General features: G+C 39.0%; 1 protein-coding gene across 1 annotated transcript in view; it reads right to left on the bottom strand.

The window, feature by feature from the left end:
- Positions 1-1999: 1999 nt before the first annotated feature.
- The window catches only part of Rdh10 (retinol dehydrogenase 10), a 31834-nt gene continuing 7259 nt past the window's right edge, over positions 2000-26574 (bottom strand). The window contains exons 3-6 of the mRNA XM_004637547.3: positions 6668-6766; positions 5148-5293; positions 3317-3448; positions 2000-3218 (exon numbers count right to left, since the gene is read on the bottom strand). Coding sequence (XP_004637604.1) covers positions 3095-3218; positions 3317-3448; positions 5148-5293; positions 6668-6766 — 501 coding nt within the window. The 3' untranslated portion in view covers positions 2000-3094. The remainder of the gene's footprint in view (positions 3219-3316; positions 3449-5147; positions 5294-6667; positions 6767-26574) is intronic.

The following is a 26574-nucleotide window of genomic DNA, read 5'->3' as shown; positions in this document are numbered from 1 at the left end:
ATCTTCCAGGTTTATCTCAATTGTTGTTTCTTTCCTCACCTTGCTGAAACCTCACCACACACCAAGACTTCATGTGCAGGATGCACACGTAAAGGTGTGTGTATTTGAACCTGATGAAGTTCAAGCTACTTGAGTAGAGGCTCTTAGGTCTATCCAAGGCCTGTGGGCAAATGCTGACTTTATGTTCCCTGGCCCTGAGGCCTTTACAGCCTTGCTTTCCCTATTCTTCCTTCTAATCAGACAAGCAATAAATGTGGCATGGAAAGAACTACCCCTTCCTACCCTGTCTCCACTAATTTTATATTTATTGGAGGCAAATACAAATTTCCAAGATCCAGGTCAACATCAATTTAGAATTATTCCTGCCAGTTGGAAAGGAAAACTTTGAAAAAGAGATTTAACTTTTTTTAACTGGGGAAAAATTTGAAAGATATAGCCTTTCAAGGAAATAGGATACTACACACACACACACACACACACACACACACACACACGGAGCCTGGCTTTATGTAGTTCAATCCTGTCAAGCTAATCTAATCTTTTGTGACACAGCAGCAGACTTGGTAGATCAAGGGGGAAAACAATAGTTGGAATTTATCTTTGCTGGCTTAGAAACTTTTGAGTACCGGGTCCCACTCAATATGATTATAATTAAACTGGTTGAAATGTTAGAGAGAGAGAGCCAGTCCTGGCTGAGGGCAGAAGTGGTGCTCCCTAGGGGGGTGAGCCTTGGGCTCACTGGCCCTGAACATTCACATGAATGATCAAATGCCAGGCCAGAGAACATATTCAAAGTCACATTAATGTCAAGGTGTATGTATGTGTGTGGTGGAGGGTGGTGGTGGTACTGGGATGATGGATGAACAACCAACCAGAGAAATAACCCTGTAATTACACAAGTGATCAACACAAGTGTGATAGGCTGATTAGAAGAGATTTCATGTTTAGGAAAAACAATAGCACACAAATACACTAATCAGCAAAGTAGCACTGCACTAAAAATATGATATTGGGAAAAGTGTAATATGTAGGAATCCCACAGCTCTAAATTTGCATGAACTGTTTTCCTTTCTAAACTCCCCCAGCCAGAGATAGGAAGGAGCATTCAAGGGAAAGCTCCACGAGTAAACCAGCTAGGTCATGGGAATAAAAGGCTTGTACAAAAATGTTAAATGAATTAGGTTTATTAAACTTGAAGATGGACAACCTTATAAGGGTATAACAAACAAAAAATAGAAATCAGTTTAAGACTCTAACAGATAATAAGAGGAAGTGTAAAGACTTTTTAGTTTTAAGGTTGACAAATGGGTCCTCCAATTAGAACCGATTTTACTAGGATGGTTTGTTGTGTGCTCCAGGCTAGCTAGGAGACAGGCTTGGATAACCTGAAAATCACAGTCCTCATCCCACACTGCTATGGTACCACAGCAAAGTACTTATATAAATCTATAATTGAAAATCAAAAGGTAGCCGTGCCTCCATTGCCTTCAAGGTTTGGTTATCATTTATAAAGGCCAATTTAAACATATGAGGAGCTCTTAAGACCTGAGCTAGACACATTAGCAATGAGATGGGACTTTCCTTGAATGTGCTTGTGAAAACAGCAGACTCGATCTGTGGTGCAATCAGACTAACACAGGCAGTATTATCCTTTATGTTTTGCTATTTCAAGCAAGCCTTTGATAAAGTCTCTAACCTAGATAATAGGAGTGCTGGAAATTTGAGTGCATGGTACCCTAAATGGTTAGGCCTGTCCCCAAATACTGTCCTACTCAAAGTTTGTTTTTAACTAAAGTAGAGAATGGCATGTGGAAGAAAAAGCATGATGATTTTCTTACAATCTTTCTGATAACTAATAATCACACAATCAGTGGCATATAAGTAAATTCTTTAAATTTAATCGGTCCTTTATAAAACTTCCCAATTAGCAAAAGTTGGCTTATTTTAGTAGCCTTTAACATTGGTCACTACTTAAACAAGACATTCTTAAAAAAAAAAAAAAAAAAAAAGTAATCACGTAATAGTTCATAGTAATTTACAAGTGGATGGTATACATTTAGATACAGAGGTAGAAGTTCACTTTTACAATGCTTTACTAATACACATATACCAAATTCAAGGCACAAAATAGTTTGTTTTACAAAAAAATACTGTAAAAATGTCATTTGCTGTTCTATAATGTGAATAAACCTTTCAAAGGAATCTTTACACCCTTCCATACATACTCCATAGAATAAGATTATTTTTTCCCTCACTAATCACAGTTGGCACAAAATAGGGACTTTTTCATGTAAAGTTCCCATTATTAGAAACTCCTTCTTTGCACAGCTGCTGTGCATGCTGGATAAGAGTTCATCCAGCATCACAGAACACAGCAGCTCCCCGAGGAAAGGGCACTTTCTATACGCAGCAAAATTCATAGGTAGAAAATGGGTGACCTTTTCTGATGACTAGGTCTCCATACAATGGTTTTTCAGAGAAATTTAAAACTCAGCTAATACTTTAGTCATTATAAAGTTCAAGAAAGAGACTCATCACCTTTACTGTGACGCTCAGACATCATTTACCTCAAACTGATGGGGATTTCAAAATTCCTTTTTAAAAGAGCTGAACATACAAACATGAGAGAGCCACCCAGGCTTTGCAAAACTGGAACTTAGAAAACATGAGAAAATATAGCACTATCAGTCCTTGAAGTTGCAAGGATGTCAGTTGGCTAGAGTTTAATAACAAGAATGAATATGGAAATTCAGAAAAATCATACACATGGAACACACTGTAGTTATCATTTCTAGACTTTCTGTTCATTAAAAAATGATAGCCCAAAGATGTCTTACAGTGCTTGTCTAAAGAGTGGATTGGTTTTAGGGTCCTGCCTAAAAGGACCCTGATGGCAGTAACCTACACTCATTTTTCCTGATCACATTTTCCACGTACTCTAGTCAGTTAATTTACACTTTATTATTTTAAAAAGTTGATTTTTAAAAAAGTCAACATGGGGTTAGAATCCAGAATGTCAGTAATGCTGATGTGCACTGGACTGAAATATCTTGATCATCTTCTGATAAAAGTGATATTCCATACAAAAAGATTCTTAGATTCCATTTTTTGCTTCATTATTGTTTGTGGCTTGTTTTCTTTGAGCAATAAAGGGGTACATGCATTTATCCGCTCCCAGGAACCGATACATGCACACAACTGCTTCGAAAGGAAGGATGCTAAAAAGAAAAGTCACAGTTAGCAAAAGCAAGTCTTGCATTAATTGAGGTCTTGGGGCATGCGGGAGAAGACCTGGTCAGCGTGGGAACTCAGTTACCTCTTCATGAAGGTCACGATGTACATGAGGCGGGGGGTGCAGATCATGGGCTGGTCTGTGAGGATGGCCTTCATGGCCTGCTTCACACAGTAATCGGGCTTCAGAGGGGGCAAAAAGGGCTCAATTTCTTTCCTGAAAATTTTGTACGTTCAAAATGAAATTAAGAGAATAATAGGGAAGATTGAAAACATGTATCTAAACACTAACTCATGTATCTGAGCCACAGGTACCCAAATACTTTGGGTATTTTGTTTTCTTTATGGTGCTTTTCTATTTTCCTTCCAAGTTTCCCTACTATGAACATATTTTATTTGAATAATCTGGAAAACAAGATAGCAAAACAAAAAACAAACAAACAAAAAAGAAGCAACATTGGTCTCCTTTTCTGTAAAAAGAGACACAGGGTTTTAAGATACTTTAAGATGTATTTCAAATTATTTTTCTATATTTTTCTTTCAACAACAATACAAAGGGAGATGTTTGGCACAGCAAACATTAAATGCCAGCAAGAAATGGCCCCTTTAGTATAAAGTGTAATTAAAATGAGGGGCATAAACACTGGTAGCTTCTGGGTGCAGTAACAGCTCTGTACTTCCCAGGATGCAGACCACAAAAGGCTAAAGCCTAGTCTCCAGGGGCTGCTGAAGTGAAGGGCACACAGACATGCCACCTTCAGGCTAACCATTAAAGCACACATTGAAATTATAATAATGTGTTGCTTTTACTTCTCTTGTTCCACCACAGCTTTGAATACCTGTGCCTGCCAATGTGTTAAATAGGAAATGGTTTCTCAAAACCCTTGACAACGGGTTGTTATGTTCAAAAGAGAGAAAGATCGACCAAACATAGATGCACAGGCATGCATGTACATACATGTAGACGACAAGAGACAGAACTAGAGTTCATTTCCTTTTTCTTTGGCACCGAGGACAGTACCCAGAACTGTGCACTTGCTAAGCACATGCTCTACATTGAGCCTGCCCCCTAACCAAGAGTTCATGGCTCAGTTCAGACTTGGTGTCAACCTCAAATCTAAATGACTCAGCTCATTCTCCACCTACTTTACTACTTGCCTGCTCAGTATGTGCTAAGATGGCCCATAATCACCAAGGAATAGGAACTGGTTGGGTTATCCTCCTGCATGCTGCAAAGGCACCCAAGGAAGGAGCACAAAGCAGGCATGTCTCTACAAGTGCCCTCTTATGATTCATAGTTGTGTTTATTCTGCCGAGTTCATGGCAGCTGCAACTTGACATCTGTATTCCCATTTTCCTTCTTTTAGTGTGTATTTTATTTCATTTTTTAGTAAATCTAATTCTTTTTCATTCTGTCAAAATGAATCAAGTTATATGCACTTACCACAAAATAGAAGCTCCAAATCCAGAGTGCAATATTAAAAGAGTTTTTACAAAAAGGATATGCTACTCCTCTGTTCCAGTGACATTATTTCATAGGCAAAGTCAAGCAAAAATGTTAAGGACTTTGCTTCTAGGATACTTATTTCTCAACATAGTATTAGAGAAATAAAATAGCTCTTAAGTTTGTAACTTGTAAATATTCTGACCATTTATTCTCTACCTTGAAGGTATAGAGAAGCTGTTTCCTGTCTGGTGCGTCTCAATTAATTTCTGCAAGTTAATATCAGCATGGCACCAGCCATTTACCTGTCAATTTTGTATTATACACTATTTTACAAAGCTTTCAGGCCTCCCAGTGAAAACTACAGGTTAACTGTCAAATGGCAGTTGCAGTGCAAGACTGACCAAAGATCCAATTCCACACATTCTCCCTGTGTTCCCGTTTATCAGTAACAGGATAGGTTCCCACTGACCTGATTCGGCAGCCTCTGAACATGCCAGTGTCTACAAGGTAAGGGCATACCAAAGTTGTTTTAATTCCGTCTTTTTCCGCAGCCTTTAGCTCATGGCTCAGGGATTCATGAAAACCCACAACTCCAAATTTACTGGCACAGTAATCCTGATTAGAGGGGAGAGAGAATAGAAATGCCAAATATATGCACAAGTCCCACCGCCACCCTGAAGTTTCCCTGGTCTTACTGCTTTATTAGATGTCTGCCTCAAAAAGCTACAGGTGATAAAGGAAAGACGCAAAACCATTTAAAAAGATATCTGATGTGGTTCAGTGCAGAAACAATATTTTCAAAGCAACAGCAGAAAATGATGAAGACTTTTGCCACATCAACCAAGTATCATATTACACTGAGGAAGTTATTGCAAAGGATTACGAACACCAACAGGCTGAAGTTAAAAATGCAGAGAGGTTCACTTTGAAGTGTCTGGAAAATTTACAAACGGTCTCTTGTTCAGTGATGGAGGCTGAAAAACCTGTTTGTTTAAATTAATGCAGAAAGAACAAAGGCAGGTCTCACTTAGGTTATAAGTTTGCTATGATCTGATTTTCTCTTCAAGGTGAAGTTCAAATGAAAATGCTAAGTATTATAAACTTGAACTTAATGTAGATGCATACATAAGGTCATACACAATCCTTATCTGTGAGCCAAATGTAAATTTTGGGATGGAAATGCAAAGCCCTTAAATGCAGAAGCTATCTATCCTGTGTCCTTTTGCATATTCCCATGGAATAGTTTAAAAACAAAATTCTGTGGCCAGGTGTTGTGGTGCACCCCTGTCATCCCAGCACAGTGGAGGTGGAGGCAGAAGATCACTGTGAGTGAGTATGAGACCAGCCTGGACTTCATAGTGAGACCTTGTCTCAAGTTTAAAAAAAAAAAAATCCTCTTGCCTCAGTTTCCTGATTTCTGGGATCACAGTGTGAGCCACCACCACATCTTGTGGTATTTTCAATTTTACTTGCACTCACAAGACCAAGAGCATAGAACAATACATACACACATACTTTGTAATGTGAGCATGGTGAGGAACAAGGTTTGTTGAAGCTCTGTTCTATAAACTTACAATGTGGACCATCTGACACTGGCTACAACTACCTCATCTGATGAGCTAATACAAGGTAGCTCACTTTCAGCAAGCAGACCAATACAAAATGTGAACCTTTGGCCTCATTTATCTGTTCCCATGGCACTATCAAGGCCCTCCACAGTTTCATTTTTGACCTTGTGCCTCCCACCATCAAGAAAAGCTGCTGATAATATGTGGCACTCTGAGACCTAGATCATCTGTGTCTTGTGTTGCTACTTTGTCAAGCTAGCAAATGTGACTTCATGGCAGAAGAGGCCCAATTTCATTTCTGCAGCACACAGTTGCCAGCAGTGCCTTGGTGAATGTGCAGGCAGCAGTACTCTCATGATGCATGAAAATTCATCACAAGATAAAATGATTGAAGGGAGGAGATGCTTTGTAGCTCACAAACCTCAACTCCAGCAGTACTGAACAATCCCAAGGAACTCGCAACTGTCACAATATGACCATGATTTATCTCCAGCATTGTAGGAAGGAATGCCTTGGTTGTCTGAAAGAAAAAGATCCAAGCTTTAGAGATGACATCATGAGCTTCCTCCAAAACCCATCCAAGTTTACAGAACACACTTTAGCCCATACGATGTTACATTTTCCAATTTGCTCATATTTTGCATTTATCCTAAAGATCCTCTAGTTGCCTGGTTATCTTAGCACGTATCACGGGCAGGGCAGGCTTACTGAAAACTTTGACCATAAGGAGTGCAACACAAGTGCTCTTTGGGACAATGCACCAAGACGAAAAGAAAGCTGTTAGTAAAAGGTTCTAAGTCATCGTTAAAGTAATAGCTGTCTGCTAACCCAAAATACTCCCTAATCAGAGACCTTCCTATGCCTGTGACACTGCAGTGCAGCCCTCTTTTGGTCAATAGGATCCTTCAGCCTACCTACACCAGCTGCTGCGTACTATGGTACTTGGTTTACAAACTGAACTAACTCAAATTCCCCCATGAAGTCAACATGTTTTTTTATATTTATTTATTTGTTTATTTAAGTACCAGGGATCAAATGAGGACCTTTCATTTGCCAAGTAGGTGCTTATGCCACTGAACTATTTCCCTAGCCCATGAAGTCAACTTGAACTTGATTTGGTTCTCATCCAACTTGTTTTGTGACCAGAATGGTGGAAAGAATCAAGTTTGGGAACTGAGGTACTGTATTAACATTTTCCTTATGGCTCTGTCTAAATGGTGAGAGGTACATGAATGAAGAACTAGTCTAACAGTGTTCCAACATCCAAAGGTTTACTGTCAGTGTACCAGAAGGTGTTTTATGAGGTAAAAAAATAATAAAAGTACAGAAGTATTCCAATGAAAAAGGCATCATAATTCTAATATTCCACTTATACAGTTCTGAGGGATCATACTCCAACTGGGGGGGGGGGTCCCTGCATTAATTCTCCCACAGAGGAAGGAGGCTGGTCATTCAAGGAGTCAGAGTATGATGGGTTCACTGAGGGGAACTCACGTGTGACTGGTGTGTGTGTGTGTGTGTGTGTGTGTGTGTGTGGTACTGGGATTGGAACCAGAGCCTTCAACTGAGCTACATCCTCAGCCCTTTTTTAAAATTTTGAGACAGGATCTTGCTAAGATGCCCAGGATGGGCTGGAATTTGTGGTCCTTCTGCCTCAGGGTTGGGATTGTAGGCATGTGCCACTGCACAGGTTTGGCACTGACTTCTTAGTCTCTAAATTTTCTTTTGCTTCCATTCCCTTTTAGATGCAAAACTGTATTTAAAAAATCCTTCCAGGCTGGGGAGATGGCTCAGTGGAATAAGCGCTTCCATAGCAAGTGCAAGGGCTTGAGTTCGATCCCCGGTTCCACCAAAAAAAAAAAAAAAAAATCCTTCCAATTACTTAACATGATCTACTAACTATTCTACTAGGTTCCCAACAGTTTTATAACCTGTTTCTTAAAAGAAAATAGCAAAGAGCAACCTGTTTACTGCTGAGTCACAGTATATTGCCAACAGAACTTCCCATGATTTATGGAGTTAAAAGAACAAAACACAATAGACTAAAAGAGGAGCTGCATTCCCTTTGGGGAGGATTTTTCCAGCTAAGGTAGCATTGAGCTTTTACATGAACTATTAGTTTGTTATGGTAACTTTTACATATATAACATAAAATACAGTTATTCCATTAATTATGAAGTTTTTCCACTTTCCAAACCATGAAATAGTTATGAGATAAATCTTTGTAAACGTCTCAAGATCTTTCCACATCTGTCTGCAGTATCCCCATCCTCCAACACACATGAGTTTGTCCAAATCTCCTTACAGGAACCCATGCTATGCTGCTTCTTATCTGTGTGTATTATCTATGCCAGCCTACCCACAGTTTCTTCCTGTATAAGCCAACTATGATATTAATCACACATCTACAGTCTTTTATGTATTCCAGGTCAATTTTCTCACTAGAGTCTCCCAATAATTCATTTCCAAAGGTATTTAGAGTGTTAAGCCATTATCACCACCACCCTCATCATCGGTGCTGGGGGTTGAGTCTGGGCCTTCGTACATGCTAAGCATGCACTGTATACTGAGCCACATTTCCAGCCTATGTTACCTAATATTATTCTAGACCAACTTGACTTCGTATTTCTTTAAGATGTATATTGGTACCAGTCATTTTATGGTGTCTTAATTTTGATTGTTTTATACTTATTTGTTCAGTGGTCCCTGGAAGATACAGATGAGGCATCCAAACATTAAGGCTGAATCATTGATTTACGTAGTGACAGGTGCTACACAACACTGAGTAAACACTTCTCTTTTCTATTTTTGGTGATGCTGGGGATTAAACCTAGACCTTCTTTAATTTTTTTTTTTTTTAATTTTGAGACAGGGTTATTTTTCTTATTTATTTTTTTTTAAAAACTATTTATTTATTTTGTACAGGGTCTCACTACGCAGCTTGGACTCATAGTGTTTCTCCTGTCTTAGCCTCCCCAGTGCTGGGATTACAGGCATGTGCCACTATGTCTGGTTTTGATGGCTGGCTCGGAACAGGGCCAGTATGACAATGTGGTAGCAGGGATCAAACCTGGGTCCTTGCACTTGCCAGGCAGGTGCTTAGACGACCAAGTTATCTCCCTAGTCCTGAGACAGGGTTTTCAATAAGTTGCTAAGCTTCCCAGGTTGAGCTCAAACTTATGATCCTCTTGCCTCTCTCCAGGCAGGTATGTACCACCATATCTGGTTAAGCATATCTCTCACGATTGCATGTGCCCATCACATTGCTGATAGGAAAGATACACATGTCAGGCTGTGTATCTCTGTAGTACAAAACAATAATAGGGCAAAAAGGGCAATTATCATAATGATTATTATTCTGGTGTTCCTGATATCTAAGAATGTCAACAACTGGTACTTTAGGTCATTATAAGTTTTAATTTCAGATTCTGTAACTTATATATAACCATTATACCACAGAATTGAAATAAAGTAACATCACAAAAGAAGCTTTATATTCCAAACTAGAAAACATATCCTTAAGTAATCAAGTTTATAAGTCTTCTTTTAAATATCTGATAAAGGTGAATTGCTCTCATTATTAGCTAAAAAGAGTAAAATTATTCTTGGTATTAGCCAGAGATCATTTCTTAGGACAGATGTTGCAGGATTTGTAATGCAGTTATGTTCTGATAAACCAAACAGAAGTTTAAAAAACTCCTACACTGAACCACTGTAAATTGGGATGACATCTATATTATAAGGACTTACTACTAAACCCTAGGAAATTACATTCAATCTAGATATCATTAAGAATGTGCTACCTGCCTACTAGACAAATCTGAATCACTGACCTGCCTGCTTATGTGATGGCCAGTGCCCACTCGAACTTCAGCTGGCAGCTAGCTGACTAGAAACTCAAGACACAAAGTAGGTTAGTTTCTAATGAGTTCACCCAATTTATGTGTTATGGTGCTGCCTGTGGTGTTAAAAGACTAACCCAGATCCCCAGCACCATATAAAGGCATGTGGCAGAAGATTAACACATTCTGAACAGTATTTTATGTTTAATTTGTTGCAAGGTTCAGAAACTGATTAATGTACTTTCCCTTCTCTTGAAATGAGTCTAGCACTACTAACTTACCCATTCAAGTAATTCTTAAACATCTACCATATGCCGGTATTGTGTGATGATCTAGCTAGTGATGAGTAAAAAAATAAGAGCTGGTCCTAATTCCTGTTTCTAAGCTGAACTTACACTCTGTAGCATTTAATTTGGTTAAGTCAGGATATCAAATGTAAACCAAGAGTTCGATCCTTGGTACCACCAAAAAAGAAGAACAAATGTAAACCAGTTCTAGTTTATGTAAGAAGGGTGTTATAGCTGCATATTCTAAACACTGTAACTTGCATCTCATTCTGTTCCTATGTTACACCTGCACCCCAAGTTGTATGGTGGGGAATTAATGTAGAAGCTCTGTATTTAAAGAAAAAAAGAAAAATATGTTTATATGAATCAAAGTTTTTTTAAGTATACTGTTCAGGGAAATATGTTTCAGCTTTAATTAGCAACTAAAGTACAACATAAGTAGGTCTGTCAGCCTTAACATGAAGCCTAATTTGAAGAGGGAGTTGTTCATTAATTTTTAAAGTAGTAGTAGGTTAATGTTCAATTTAAGGTATGTAATTTCTTTGCCTAATCAGAGATAATTTGGTCTTTTTCTTTCTTTCTTTTTTGGCAGAACCAGGGATTGAACTCAGGCCCTTGCGCTCGTCAGAGAGGCACTTATCACAATGAGCAATCTCCCAAGCCCCAATAATTTGGTCTTCTATAGTATATGTCTGCATATTGTATATTTCAAGATAAAAGTCTATATGTTTTACTTAGAAAGGTTTATCAATCTTTTATAATACAGTTCCACAAAAACTTGTAATGATATCAATAACAAGCTATTGAGGAAACCAGTAGGTAAAGTAAGCTAGTCAAGGCCACATACTCAGTCTTGGAACCCAGAATTCTTGTTTTTCAAAGCTCACACCACTTACTTGGGTCCTACTCTGTACTGAGGAAAGGCAAGCCTAAGAAAAGAGCATTCACATTAGGATCACTTGGGGTCCTTTTTAAGCCTGTGCTCAGAGTTCTGCTGGAGCCTACAGAACACGTGACTGTATACTAAGGCTGTTAATTATTTTCCTATTGCCTGAATGAATGTGGAGCAATGACAACCTGTGCATTATTTCCACAGCAAACTCCTGCTGAGGTGTGAAGTACATTATTAAATACACTTTGAATAACACTAATTCCATTCCTTACTTTGCAAGGAAAAAAAAAATGCTATAAATAGGTGATTGGAAGCATCACATTTTTCAGGAATTTTTCCAAGTAACCTGACTAGTTTTCCTTTCTAATTACTCTTGCCCTCAACAGTCTGGTAATGACATTTGAGATAGCACAGCATATTCTGTCCTTGACACAGCTTGACAGCACAAAGAAACCTGGCACTTTGCAATGAATTATTAATGTGCACAAATATTGTAGCATGTATGAGTTGGGGACCAGCAAAAGGTGAAGTACTAGTTGCCATGACACCAGTCAGTTCAAGCTAAGGTTCATGATCTTTAACTTTGTCTCAAAGAGTCATTAGAAGAACATAAAGGGCAAGTGTGAAACATACACCCAATGGCTTAAATATAAATTCATGCATATGCTACCTGGCAAATCTGAAAGTGACAACTGAAAGGCTCGCTGACCAACAGGACTGCAGTGTTAGATCAACCACAGGAGGTACTACCTAGATCAGTTAGCAACTAGTGATGGGATTTCTACAGGTGGTGCATTTGACTAGTCTCAAGTTAGCTGGTATGCATGATGGCAGGTAAGGTTTCCTAGATGATCAACTGAAGTCAGAATTATACCCCACTGTTACATTATCTTACTCAAATATTTACAAAACAGAAGAATCTACTCCATCAAGAATATCTGAGTGACTTGATTTAGACAGCCTTAACATCAGTAACGCATATTTGAACGAGGAAAGCTAAGGAGTTGGAAGGTCTTAGGGTTTTATTTACAAAAAAAAAAAAAAAAAAAACCCAAAACAAAAAAACAAAGGAAATTCTTAATAACTGGATTCTGACTTAGAAGTATGGAATTCGAACTTTGATCACTTTTGCTTACTTGTACCATGAGCCTCCAATACCATAATCTACCAGCTGACAGAGTTGCTGTGTGACTAATAAGGAAAAAAGAAAGATATTCAAATGGAAACTGACATTCCTGAGACATGCTTCACAAGTCTAATACCTGCATAGCTCCTTAGGGCTCCTCTTCAAAGCACTGGGTACTCTGAAAGATAACTGTAAAGGTCACATTTACAGTACAAGCAAGATCTTAAATAGAAGTGTAAGTGGATGCACACAGACATGACATGTCATAACTTGAGAAACCTTTGAATGGGTTAGTTTTATGCCAAATTAACTTCCAACAGTTCCGCCCTCCAGACACTCTTGGTGCTCTTAATGATAGACTGTGTAGTGTGCAGCCTGCAGCTGCAGTGTCAGGACAAATTAGCCAAAGGTTAAACAATAGAAAAGTGGAGAAACGTGGTATCTGGCAGTCTGGCTTTTGAAATTTTGAGACAGATGATAACTCAAAGGTATAGGTAAAACACCCAGAATGTGTTTTCCATATTTGTTAGCAATCCCAAGTTCACAGGTACAAAAGGAAAAGCAAAGTTAATTTCTTACAATAGAAAAGGGCTTCCATTTTGCATTTTTGTATACTTGCATAACTGTCAATTATGCTGATCAATCCCCCTCCCACCCCGGTACCAGGGATCAAACTTGGGACCCTGTCCTTGCCCGGTAGGTGCTTATGCTGCTGAACTATCTCCCCAGCTCTTCTGTGATCATTTTAAAAAAAATCTATGCTCTATAAGAATTTAGTGGGGGAGGGTACTGCAAATTGAACTCAGGACCTTGCATTTGCCAGCCAGGTGCTGCACTGCTGAGCTGCACACCTGACCCTTTTAAGTATTTCTCTTTTTTTGAATGTCCAAGAAACAGATGCATTTCCAGGCCAGGGAGCTAGCTCATCAGTCTAAGCACCTTCCTGGAAAGTGAAAGGATCCAGGTTCAATCCACAGTACTGTACCTAGAAACCAGGTGTGGTGATGGATGCCTATAATCCCAGTACTGGGGAGGCTGAGACAGGAGGATCACTATAAGTCTGAACTGCATAGTGAGAAAAATACATTTAAGGCCGGCCAAATAGCTCAGTGTACTAAAGCACCTGCTTCGGCAGAGCACATCGGCTGGGGTTCAATCCCAGCGTGCCATGCTGGCCCCGCCCCCAGCACATGCTGAGGCAGCAGACTGAGACTGGGGATAGTGGCACAAGCCTATAATCCCAGCGCTTGTGAGGTTGAAAACATGAGGATCACTAGGCGTCCGATCTACATAGGCAGACCCCGTAGACCCTGTCTTAAATTAAAAAAAAAAAAAAAGACACATTTCCAAAAACAACAACTTATGTTGAATACAATCAAGATTCCACTGAATAAAGAACACCTAACTAGAAATGCCTCTGGTGACCTCCATTGCAAACAACTTTGTCTTGTTTTGTCTCTTCTGCCTGTGTTGCTGTCAGAGTAACTTATCTTTACCAGAATCACAGAATAATTTGTGCATTTACAAGGCTAAAATGACATCTGGTGGCACTCTTCTCTGAGCACTTGGTCATGGTTCCTGTACAGTAAACTGTGTTAAAGAGGTGATAGGGAAGATCACTGTGAGTTCAAGGCCAGCCTGAACTACACAGAAAGACCCCATCTCAAACCAAACAAATATAGCCAAAGATTAGAAAGTTTATTTTGACCATGAACAGTGGTTTCTCTTTCTTCCTGCTTTCGTTCATCTTTTTGAGACAGGGGCTCACTGTGCAGTTTAGGCTGGCCTTGAACTCACTTTGCAGCCCAGGCTGACCTCAAACTCACAGTGATCCTTCTGCCTCAGCCTCCTGTGCTGGGATTACAGGCAAGCCTGGGATTATAGGGTTAGGCCCCCACACCTGCCTCCACCATACCCAGTCTCAACAGTGTTATTTAAAAAAACAGTAATCTTCACTATAAAATTATATTTTTTTGGTACTGGGAATTGAACTCAGGACCTTGTGCTTGTAAGACAGGCACTTGTGCCACTAAGGTATATTCCTGGCCTGATGAAATTCTTTTAAATTGGGTGATAAAACCTAAAGATTTCCTATTAATATACTATCTTCAATTATTTTAGCTGCAGTTTGATATGAGACATTCTGAAATTCCTATAGCTGCACAACAGCTTTTGTTCACTTTTCTACTTGGAATGCTGCAAAGACAGAAAGGTTTCCTGGCCAATTATGCAACAGAGTCCTAACATGCTTAAGTCTGGAACTACTGAGTTAACAAAATGTTCACCTTACTATCAGACTGAGAAAAAACATTCTCTCTAAATGTAAGAGAGCGTAGGATACATCATAAGAATCAGATTTGTATCAGCATTACATTTACCATCCTTGAAAGGAGGGGAGAGGAATGGAAGAAAAAGAGTTAATATATATTGTGTACAGATCCAAATTCCCCATGATGAATGTGACCATTATGTATGGCACACATGTGCTAATAAAACATAAATTAATTAATTCTTTCTTTCTTTCTTTCTTTCTTTCTTTCTTTCTTTCTTTCTTTCTTTCTTTCTTTCTTTCTTTCTTTCGTACCAGGAATTGAATCAGGACGCTGCACTTTCAGGCAGGCGCATATGCTGCTGAGCTATCTCCCTGGCCCTAATAAAGCATTAAAAAAACTCTTTTTATAAGAAATTATTGTGAGGCTACAGGGACTAGCTTAACATTTGAACAGCATCAGCAGTTAATACTTAACACACATGCACAAGAATACTCCTCCAGTTGCCCTGCAACCAAGAAGCTAATAAAAGAGCTAGGCTTTCAAATGAACACCTAGATGATGACACCCTTAGTTATTCAGCAAAAATAAATGCTTCATTAACTTGTCTTCTCACTGTTAAAGATGGAATGAATCTACCCCAAGGCAGAAACTCGGATGCCAAGAACATTCCCTTATATTTTAGGGCTCGCTATGCAGAACTACCCAAAGCGTTGAGGAGACAACGCTCAACCTGTCTGGAAAGGACATTAGTCTTTGGAATCCAAAAACCCACTGGGTCCTGATGTCAAATATTTAACCTGCCTTTTGTTACTTGACCTCTCTGATTTTTTTTTTTTTTTTTTTTTTTTTTTTTGGTACCAGGGATCAAACTCAGGATTTTGCGCTTGCCGGATAGGCACTTAAACTGCTGAGCTATCTCCCCAGCTCCAAATCTTGATTTTAGCTTTAAAAAAAAAAAAATGTTGGATTCAATTAATTAAAAAAAAACTAATTAATTCTATCTTCAATCCCCACCTTACATTCAAAGTACAAGTTGTAGCACTGAGGTATTACTTGCGCAAGACTCTTGTAAATGATTCAGAGTAAGGTATCAACTCCATTAGTGCAGTTGCCAGCATTTGGTGATCAGTAAAAATATTTACTCATTAGATATTTATATGAAGCATGGCTCTGCCACTTGACATAAAAGTTGTGAATTCAAGTCATATTTTCTATTAAAAGTATAAATTATGTGCAAAATAATCATGTTTCTATTTTACATCACTCTGGCAGATCAATGTGTTAAACGAGATGATGAATAGTGAACACTTTTTAAAATGCTCTTTCCCCTGATTCTCCTCTGACTGGCTCCTCGATGATCAAAGGAGAGTTTGATGATCTCCCTCAGGCTCAGGCCCCTCCCCCTATTTAATAACCCTTTACTGAATAATGAAAATAACCCACAAAATTATAGGCAAATCGCTTGCCAAACAAGGGGCTGTCATTAATTTCTTTTTTGCCCTGAACTCATGTGGCTTCTCAGAAATTGTAAAAAAGACTGATCTTTCAAAGGGCAGAAGTCTTTAGTTCTGCTCTAGTGACCAATAACACTTCCATGAGGCATAAACATGCATGCCAGCCGAGTGAAGGCTTGGGCCATCAGAGTGGTAGGATGCCTTTGCCTCTGCTCCAATGGCCTGGCCCAGAGTCCCCATGATCATCAGCCCTTGTAATTCATAAAAGCAAATAGTTCAAATTCTTCTATGCTTACTATGGTATCTTTTTTAATAAACTTTTTTACCTGAATGCAGGATAGATATGATCAAGAGATTACTCCTGAAAATTACATTTTTCCCCCTGTTACGGAGGACTGAACTCAGGGCCTTCATACTAAGCTACATCCCCAACACTTTTTTTTTTTTTCTATTTTGAGACAGGGCCTTACTAAACTGCTAAGCTGACTGACTAGGCTGAGTTCAGACTTGGGATCCTCCTGCCTCAACTTTCCACAATGTTGGGGTTACAGGCATGCACCATTGTGCCTGGCTAAAAGTCTTACTGACTTTAAAGCATGCATATAATACTTTAGGAGTCTTTCAATATATATTAGGATTTATGGTACATACATTGAGTTAGGTATTGCTTAAATCCAAAAATAATTCCAGCACTCTAGGAGTTGAGGTGGGAAGATTACAAGCTCAACCTTAGCCTTGGTAACTCAGTGAAGAATCTATCTCAAAATAAATATAAGAAAAAAGGGACCGATGATAGCTCAGTGGACTAAGTGCCTGCTTAGGCAGGCACAGAGACCAGGGTTCAATCCTCAGTGCCACATGCCACATTGGCCTCGTCCCTGGGCCAGCTGAGCTGGCCACCGAGACTGGGCATGGTGGGGCACGCCTATAATCCCAGTGCTAGCAGTCTGAGTTGCATAGTGAGACCCTGTAGCAAACATATTTTTAAAAAAAGAAAAAATAAAAATGGTGTCTGGATAGATACAGTTCAGTGAGAAGGCTGTGAGTTAAATCTCTGGTACAATACCAAATGAACCCAAACAAACAAAAATCACCCCCCCCCCAAAAAAAAAAAAAAGAACAGTCTATGAGTCTCTTTAAAAAAAAACAAAAAACTTCTTTAAACCACCTTTTTTTTCTGTATTTTAGGGAAGGGTCTAGAAGGTGTTCAGGGTCTCACTACTAGATTAAACTCATAGTAATTCTCCTGTTTACAGCCTCCCAAAAGCTGGGATTATAGGTTCGGACTACCATGTCCAATCTCAGTTGCTGTCACAGCGCAATCGGCACAACAGGCCCAGAGATCAAACCCCCCTGCACCTGCTTGCAGGCGCTTTAATCCACTGAGCTATTTGGCCAGCCCTTAAGCCACCTTCTCTATATATCAGTGGTTCTCAAACTTTGCTGCATGTTAGAATCAAAGGGAAGTTTTACTCCTGGTATCTAGGCCAGACTGCAGGTCAACTATATCAGAATCTCCATGGAAGAGAATCAGGCACTGGGAGGTAACATTGTCTAGATGAGCAAATGTGAGAACCACTTTTGTAGAACAGAATTTCTCAGTCTCAGCCTACTACATTTCTTGCAGGATAAATGTGTATGCCATGGGGTAGGGGGAGTGTCCTGGGTTTTGTAGTAAGTGTAAGAAATATCCCTTTCCTTTCCCCAGTGGATGCTAGTAGCAGGCTTACAAGAAAAAATACCTCCAACTGTTGCCTGAGAGCAGTACTGCTCTCAGGAGAACCACTCTCTAGATGGGATACAGGCATTTACAAACCAAGTTCCAGGGCCGGAGAGATGGCTCAAGGGAGTAAGTGCTTCCCTGGCAAGCGCAAGGGCCTGAGTTCAATTCCTGGTTCCTCCAAAAAGGAAAAAAGAAACAAAACAAAACAGTACATTCCATATACTTGAGTGATGAGTTTCTCCTAAAGCTCTAATTTTTATATTGCAATGATACTTTTCTACAAAATAATTTTCCAAGAATACATTCTGGGCTGGTATAAGTTATGAGTGAATCACAACTTACATTTTCACTTAAATACTCATCACTTTAGTTTCTATTCCTTTAAACTACTTTACATAAATAAATATATTTTGAAGTGCAGATGATTCTGCCAAAGAACAACTTTTAGTCATAGAAGACAGCACTAATCCCAACAATTAGAACTCTAGCTAAACTATCCCAAATGTTATTACAAAATTTGTGAGAACTAAAAACAAACATTTCCTTTCAAGTGTAGCAAGTATGTATGGGACACCATTTCTCCTGTCATCCAACAAGAATGGATACTCACAAAGCATTAGAACTGGGCTTTGAGCAATATTCAGCAACACAGGCAAGGGTCCTATCCTCCCACAAATGAATTCCAAAAGTTATTTTGGACCTGGGTAAAAAGAATACAGTTCTTCACTGTCTGGCCCAACTTTTTGCTGGTTGCAAGGGGAGCAATTTGGAGGAAAAGTGAGGTACAGAGCAGCCTTTTAGATGCTGGGCCCAGTCTCAATTTGATAACCCTAGACCAGGGTAGGCTCGGGTAGATAGAATACATGATCTGACATTTTTCTATTCTAACAGATTTCTGAAGACTCACTGGTTAGCTCAGAAACAAAGGGAAGGGAGAAATGAGAAAACAAAAGGAAAGTAAGTGTGGAAGAACTGTTCTTTCTCAAACACTGATATGGGCTGGAATCATATGGGATGCAATAAAATGCAGATCTTGATTCAGGAGGTCTGGAGGGGGCCCAAGAGTCTGCCTTTCAAGACACTTCCAGGGGTGCTGATGCAGCTACTGTAGACCACAGGAAAGGACAGCCTTCTACAATAAGCCTACTCCAAGCCTCCATTGCTTCCAATGAATTTCCCCTAGGTACACAAATTCCTCCTCACTTGCATCTCTCTGACCCTACCCTGCCCAAGTAAAGAGCCTCTAGCACTCTGAATATAGGACCATGGAAATCTTGTGTACTGACCATGTGCATATTTGCATCAGATCCATTTGTTAGCTCTATCCTTCCCTGTTAGTGTAAGATTTCAAAAGAAATTTCAAAATCCTTTCCTACTCATCCACAGAAGCTTTGAAGCTGTCAAGATATTGTGGACTCTGCTTACTTATTTCTCCAACTTTCTACCTTTTCCTTGGACAAGTGATTCAGAAAACTTTCATGCTTTGGTAAGCCTGTGAGAAAGCCACATCTAGATCAGTCGTTTACAAGTCAGACTCCTGAGCTACATACTTAGTAAAACTGTCAGCTAGAAAAAACTGCACAATTTTCTTTTTGAGACAGATTTCACTAAATGGATCAGGCTAGCCTTGAACTTGTGATTTTGCTTCTCTGGAATAGTTGGGATTACAGGCTTTACACCCAGTTAAAACTGCAAAATTTTGAAAATCCATGATTAACACATCAGAAAGAATTTACAAAGCTGTCTGGAATTCTGATCCCAGAAGATTATTATGTAACAACACATTTTTTTAGGAGTTAAAAACAAAGAAGTAAAATCACACTGTTCCTAAAATTTTGGTACCAAGTACTTACAGAACTTTGCTTGGTCAGTCCTTGTAGAAAAGCCCATTTCCTTCTCTTTTTTATGTATTTGGTACAGGTTCTCACTACGCAGCTCAGATTCATAGTGATCCTCCTGTGGTATGCGTCACCATGTCTGGTCTTGGTGGCAGGGTCAGTGCATCCGGGGGCAGGGCCAGTGGGCATGTAGTAACAAGGATCGAACCTCGGTTCCTGCACTTGCCTAAACAGGTGCTTAGTCCACTGAGTTATGTCACTGGCCCACTACCTTTTTTGTGTCCAGTTTATCAAACCTGACATATAACCCAAGAAGAGATGGAAGAAGTTGGGTCAAGGATGTACTACACTATCCTTAAGGATGTAGGCCTCTTTACTTAGACCGTGGCGAGTGACAGGAAAGGCACAGAAGAATTCCTAAGTTGGACTTTGGTAATAAAGTTCTAGTTTGGCTTTGGTTCTTCAGGCTAGAATTTTACACGCTTGTCTAATTTGTAGAGCAGACTGGGGAGAATAAGCTAGAGATAACCGGTTATTGCTAAACTAACCATGCTAATAAAAAATTCAACATTTGAAGGTTACTTCTTACATTATACCACAGGGCAAAAACTTCAAGTGACTCACAGGAACTTTTACTGTACCAGGAGCTTTGCCTATGTAGGTGGGGTAAGTAGCATTTGCACACATTCTGACCTGGGGCCCTAGAATGAGGATCTGGGGCCCAGCTTCTTTCCTTACTGGTGACCTTAGCAAAGTCTTGTGCTCTCTCTCAAGACTGTTGCCTTATGCATACAAATGCGGATAATTTAATTCTAACTTGCCGTGAGACTAAATAAGAATGTTTATGAAAGACTTGGTAAACTTAAGTGCTACATAAAAAGTAAAGTAAATGTACACAAAACTCATCAACCATGTATTCGTAGGCTATTTTAGTTAGAAGTGCTATCTATTTTTGGTTAGGTTGTTTCTCCAGTTCTCAGTTCTTACTACACATAGCTCCCAGTCCTCTCTGCCCTGTACCAGACCAGACTTCTGGTTAAAACCCAGTATCTGACCATGACAAGAACTCATGAGAACATGTTCTGAGTGGCTGCTCCAGACAGACAGTCCCTTTTCTTCAGATGGCTCTGGAACTGACAAAAACCCTTTCTGATAATACCTCTTTCCCTAATCTTGTTTTTCAGTTCTCTTTTCACTGAGAGAAAAATAACTTCTAACTATAAGTTACAATGAAGAGTTCAGCAAATGTATAAAATTACAAATTAATGTACAATTATTTTAAAGTAATTGATTACTCTTCATGTTTCTTTACCAAGAGATTCTAAAACCAACCAGTTTTTTTTTTTTTTTTTTTTTTTTTTTTTTAAAGTTTGAGAAATCAGTAGGGGGCAGTATGTTAATGACAGTTTTCAGGTGGGAAAATCCAGGCTTTGAAATGTAAGTTTCACTTGTCCTCAAAATACCCATTGTGTTTACACAAGCTACACTACAAATATTTTCCCAGCTACATTGATTTGGGAAGTGTTATTTTGAGCCCCACTGCTTAGAATAACACTAAGAAGCTGAACTTTTTTAATATTCAAAAATTCTAGTACTAAGATATTTGAAGCAAACACAAGAAATTCACATTTTATGCAAGGAGCAGGTAAGAGAAACACTTGTGATTTCTCCAAATCCAAAAAACAATGTTTAACACCACTGTCACCTTTCACACATCTTTGTGTGATCTTTTAAAGTTTCACAGACCAAGTAATGTTTTGTTTCCAAATGTGAATTCATTTTAAGTGGCTTGTCATTGTAAGGGGCTAATTTGACAGCACTCAAGGTTTTGGCAGTAATTGCCCTTACTTGTTAAATATTCTAACAGCATTTGCTGCAGTGTTGAAAGTTTTATGATCATTATGAGAGGATATTCATTTTTTCCCCTGTGGTTCACTTAATTTTAGTTTCAGAGCATTTAGGAAAATGGTCCCTGACAGGTGTGAACTTGAGTTTTAAGACAATTGACAAATAAAGTAGAAAAGAAAAAGGAATTCAAGCACAGGTCTTGCTAGAGAAGCTCATCAATAGATGTTAGCATTCCTGCAGATGAAAAGCTGCCCTCTGCAACAGAAATGTGTAAGCCTTCATAAACCCATGTAAGGGACTGAAACTGGTCAACCAGGTATGTCAAGGCAAACATGCTCAGATCCAGAGGCCACGCTCTGCTAACCTGTATCCAAGACACTGTACAGACCAGCAGCATGCTCTACCTGTCTACTCTGTATTTTCAAAGGCTCAAAAGTATCCATCCTTTGGTTTATTTTCCAACTATATTTACATAAGGTCACAACCCAAAAGGAGCTTCAAGGTCAGCTGATGGAAACTAGGAGATGGTTCTTGAATAGTTTACTATACTACCTTCTGAGATAAGAAATCACTAAGTAAAGGAGATCAACAAATTTAAATCTGATACCTGGAGATACAGGCTCAAAACATTAAACTTAACTCATTCAAGTGAGGTAAAGAATAGTTCCCTATTTCTTAAGGACTATCAGGTTTTGTCATACTCCAAAGATTAGTTACAAAGGGCCCTTTCTCTTAGGAAAATACTGGCTGTACTTGTAGGAAATAAGATACAAATCCACCCTTCCAGTACACCCCCTAGTGGAACTTCAGCATAGTACACCCTGTGGGGGTTGGGGGGTGGTGGACATACTGGATACAGGTTGCAAATCTCTTATCCAAAATGCTTGGGACCAAACCGGGTGTAGTGGCATATGACTATAATCCCAGCACTTAGGAGGCTGAAGCAGGATGATCACTGTGAGTTTGAGGCCAGTGTGGGCTACATAGTGAGTTCACAGCCATCCTGAACTACATACACCCTGTCTCAAAACCAAAGCAAATCCAAAATGCTTGGGACAAGAGTATTTTGAATTCTCTAACATTTTCATACACATAATGAGCTATCCTGGGGATAGGTCTCAAGTCTAATCATAAAATTCACTTATCTTTCATATATACTATGTACACAGAGCCTGAAGGTAAGCTTACATGATATTCTCAGTGTGCCTGTTTTGATTGCAATCCTATCACAAAAGTTCAGGTGTGGAATTTTCTATTTGTGGAATCATGTTGGTGCTCAAAAAATTTCAACATTAGAGCATCTCAGATTTCAGATTTTTCAGATTAGGGAGGCCCAACCTGTATACAGGATTTACAGTGGCTTAAATGGGATTCCCCAAATCCAGTTACTCTGACTGTAGTGCATTCACATGCCTTTTACTGTGTTTGCTGTCAAAACAAGGAAGCAATTATAACATGTTATACATTTATCTAAACAGGCCAATATTTAGATCACACAGAGACATACTGGCTACATGGTACAATTGAAAGGGACTTGCTTCACTTTAGAAAGAAATAGAGCACAAATTCTGGGTGATTTGCTATTAACATTCCTTAACTCAAGACAAACATTGAGAAAGAAAGAGGTTCCTACTTCACATTTTTCTAATTCTCAAGTTTTTAAATTGCTTGATAGTAATGCTCTTAGATTGCGACTCCACAGATTCACTAAAGCCACTAGATCTATCCACTGGAGTTTACGAGATTCCAAAAAATCTGAAAAATGATTAAGATAAAAACAAACTTAAGGGAAGAAGAGAAATTAAGAGAATGTAAGCGCTCATATTTTTAATCATAGGGTTTGTAGCTCTTTTTCCAGGCTCCAGTGACCAAACCCTGCCTATAATAAATGGCCAAAGGCTCTCCCGGGAACACTCGCCATTCAGGCTTTTTGAAAAAAACTATTCAATCAGTGTTAGCATGAGCACAGATTCAAAGAATGCTTTGACTTTGACTTGACTTACAGATTAATTTCTACTCGATCAGATAATGAATAAAGCTCTGGATACAGAATTAACAGGGAGAAAAGAATGAATACTAACTTTAATTCCAGGAATCAAGATAAATAGCACAAGCCACTCTATGACTGAACAAAAAGGAGTCATTCCTTGAGCCAAGAATTTGATGACTATTATACAGGCTCATCACCTTAATATGCAAAGATACTGTTAAGTCAACTTGAAAATACTTTGAATTTTGCTTTTCTTTTGCATAAGCAGTGACACAATTTTTCTGAACTATTATTCAACTTTTGTTGTCTCCCAATAAAAGACGACTCAAATGCAGAATAGCCAGCAGAGGTTGTGCATGAAGCCTGAGCACAACGGACTCCCTCAGGGAACAGTGCAGAGTCCCACCTGGCTGGAGTTTAGACTGTCCCAAGGGTGTACCAGGTGCTGAGCTGAGAAGGCAGGTGGAAATTGGCTTTGAGAGGCCCAAGTTGTCTTCCACTGTGAGTAGTGTCATCACACAAGGGCTTTAAACAAGCATATAAAATAATGCAATCCTACATAGAGAACCGTAGGCTGAAGAGCCAAGAATGGAAACAGGAAAAGACTTTCAGAGGCTCTATTGAGGATTAGGTAAAGGAGGTACTTGGTCCAAGAGGGAATGGAAAGGAGGGAGTTAGTCAAAGCACAGTGGCAAGAGAACAGCTGGGATTTGGTGACCCATGAAGGTGTGCAGGATAACACTGAAGATAATGCTGATGTTTTCAAGCCTACTGACTGGCCAACTGGAGAATGCAAGATGGAGGAGAGAAGAGTTCAGCACTGAGACATGATTTTAGGGAGTATGTGGAACAGACAAGACAACTGTGTGAACTCGTGAACTGTCCAAGTCGCAGTGGGACAAATGAAACAGATTACCCAATTAAAGAGATACACAGTGAGAATCAGCTGAAGCACACAAAACTAAAAAAGCAAATTTCAACGAGGGGAGGGATGAAAAGGAGACACACATAACAGTGGCTTTTCATAGAAACGAAAACACCTGCATTTCAACTAGGTCATCAAGCGGATTACTTTCTGTGGAAAGATCACGCCGCATATCAGATTCAGCAATAAGGAAGCCCTACTATTTGTTCATATAGTTCAGAAATTACTGCACGGCCAGGTGTGGTGGCCTATGCCTACAATTCCAGCACCTGGGAGGCTGAAGTAGGAGGATCACACAAGTTGGGAGGCCAGCCTGGACTATATAAGTGAGTTCAAAGCCAGTCTATACTACATGGTAATGCCCAATATCCAGAAAAACAAAAAAGAAAAAAGAAATTTCTGCACTGCTTATCAATGTTTTCTAAACAATCAACATAAACAGACATAGATTAAAACATAGAGATGCAAGAAGCTTTTTATATGAGGTAGTGTCTGGTTTTGTGCTCGCAGCAGTTACATAAAATGACCTTTTATCATGTACATTTTGATTTCTGGTAGCAATATATTTGGGCCTGCTATGTAACATATCAAGGATAGAAGCTCAAAGTTCAAAGAGCATCTGATCCTATTTTGTATGCACTGGTACACAAGCAGGTGCTATCAAGCAATGTTTTCTTCAGTTTTCAACTTATTAATCACAAGAATTAATAAGACAAAGTATGTCAATATACAAGTCAATTCAAGACAAAGCCTATTTCTAAAGCTCAAATGTTTTTATGCATATGACATTTACTTAATAACAGAAACCAGTTCTAGTGCAGACACACAAATTCTAAGTTTGGTAGCTATCCCAAAACAGGAAAGTGATAGTCTACATAACATTTAGCCTTAAACAATTTTTGATACTATGGTATGGAGGAGGATATATTGGCTCATTTTAAAGAAACACTACAGAAATGATTTTTAAAAGACCTAAATCTTAAGAGGACCTGAACAAAACTAGGTTTCTCTAACTAGATAACAGAGAAATATGGTAGGAGGAATTAAAAACCAGTAAATCACATAAGAACTTAACATTAATGATTAGGGACCATTCATGAGATATTAGGTACAACCATAGCACTAATGTCTCTAAGTGCTACATTACTCAGATCTAGCTGGTGGGCTTTTAGTTTTCCTGGATGGATTTTAACTAAATAGACTTTAGACATTTGGATATAGATAAATGCCTAATTCAGTAATTAGTATTTTAAAACTGCAAAACCTTTTAAGTTAAGTGGTCTATTAATTAACTACCAATTATCTTGTCTGACTACCATATCAATAGAAGTAAATTACCAACCAGCTATTTGACAGATTTAGTTCTTTACCACGCAAAAATTTTTCAGGACATAAAAGGCCTAGAGTTAATGCTTTTTGCTTCCCCCCTTTTGGTTAATCAAGGATCAATTTGCTGCCTGAGTATAAAGGCCAAATACTACTCTTTGGTCAAAAAGGATCTGTAGATACAACTTTGGCTTTTAGAAAATAGCAAGCTAAAAAGAGTTCAGTTCCTCTCTGAAGAAATAACAAGTGAAACAATATTAGTAATTTGGGGAAATATGGGGTTGCAGTTTCTTTACACAGGACAAGTTTCCAAACTTCAAAGTGGAAATAGTTATTGTCAACTTTTTCATTTTACTGAGACACAGAGAGAGCCTCCATGAATGATTTCTAGTGTTAACTACAATGCATGATATTGTGTGCATTTGCCAGTTTGGTCCTGAGAGTGTTTCATAGCAGAATATGCCAGCTAAACCGACCCACACCTAACACTTCTTGACTGTGATCAAGAGAAGGTTCCTGGAAGATTATCTGGTAGTGGACCAACACCAAATAGTGTCACAGCAAAAAAGATGGCTGTGCCAGTACTGAAAATCTTCTGAAGTGTGTATAAATAGCACACAAGAAGGAAGGAATTGCTGTAAGAGCCCTCTCCTAGAGGCCTGGTCACTGGGAAAAAAAATGAACATTTGCCATATGTTCAATTTAAACTTAATTCAGGGCTAGGGAGACAGCTCAGTGGTATAAGCACCTGCCTGGCAAGTGCAAGGCCCTGAGTTCTTCCCAGTACCAAAAAAAAAAAAAAAA

This window comes from Octodon degus, unplaced genomic scaffold (genome assembly GCF_000260255.1).
Source record: "Octodon degus isolate 3935 unplaced genomic scaffold, OctDeg1.0 scaffold00091, whole genome shotgun sequence".
Classification (NCBI taxonomy): domain Eukaryota; kingdom Metazoa; phylum Chordata; class Mammalia; order Rodentia; family Octodontidae; genus Octodon; species Octodon degus.
Note: the sequence above shows the minus strand (reverse complement) of the source record. Positions and strands in the feature narration are given on the sequence as shown.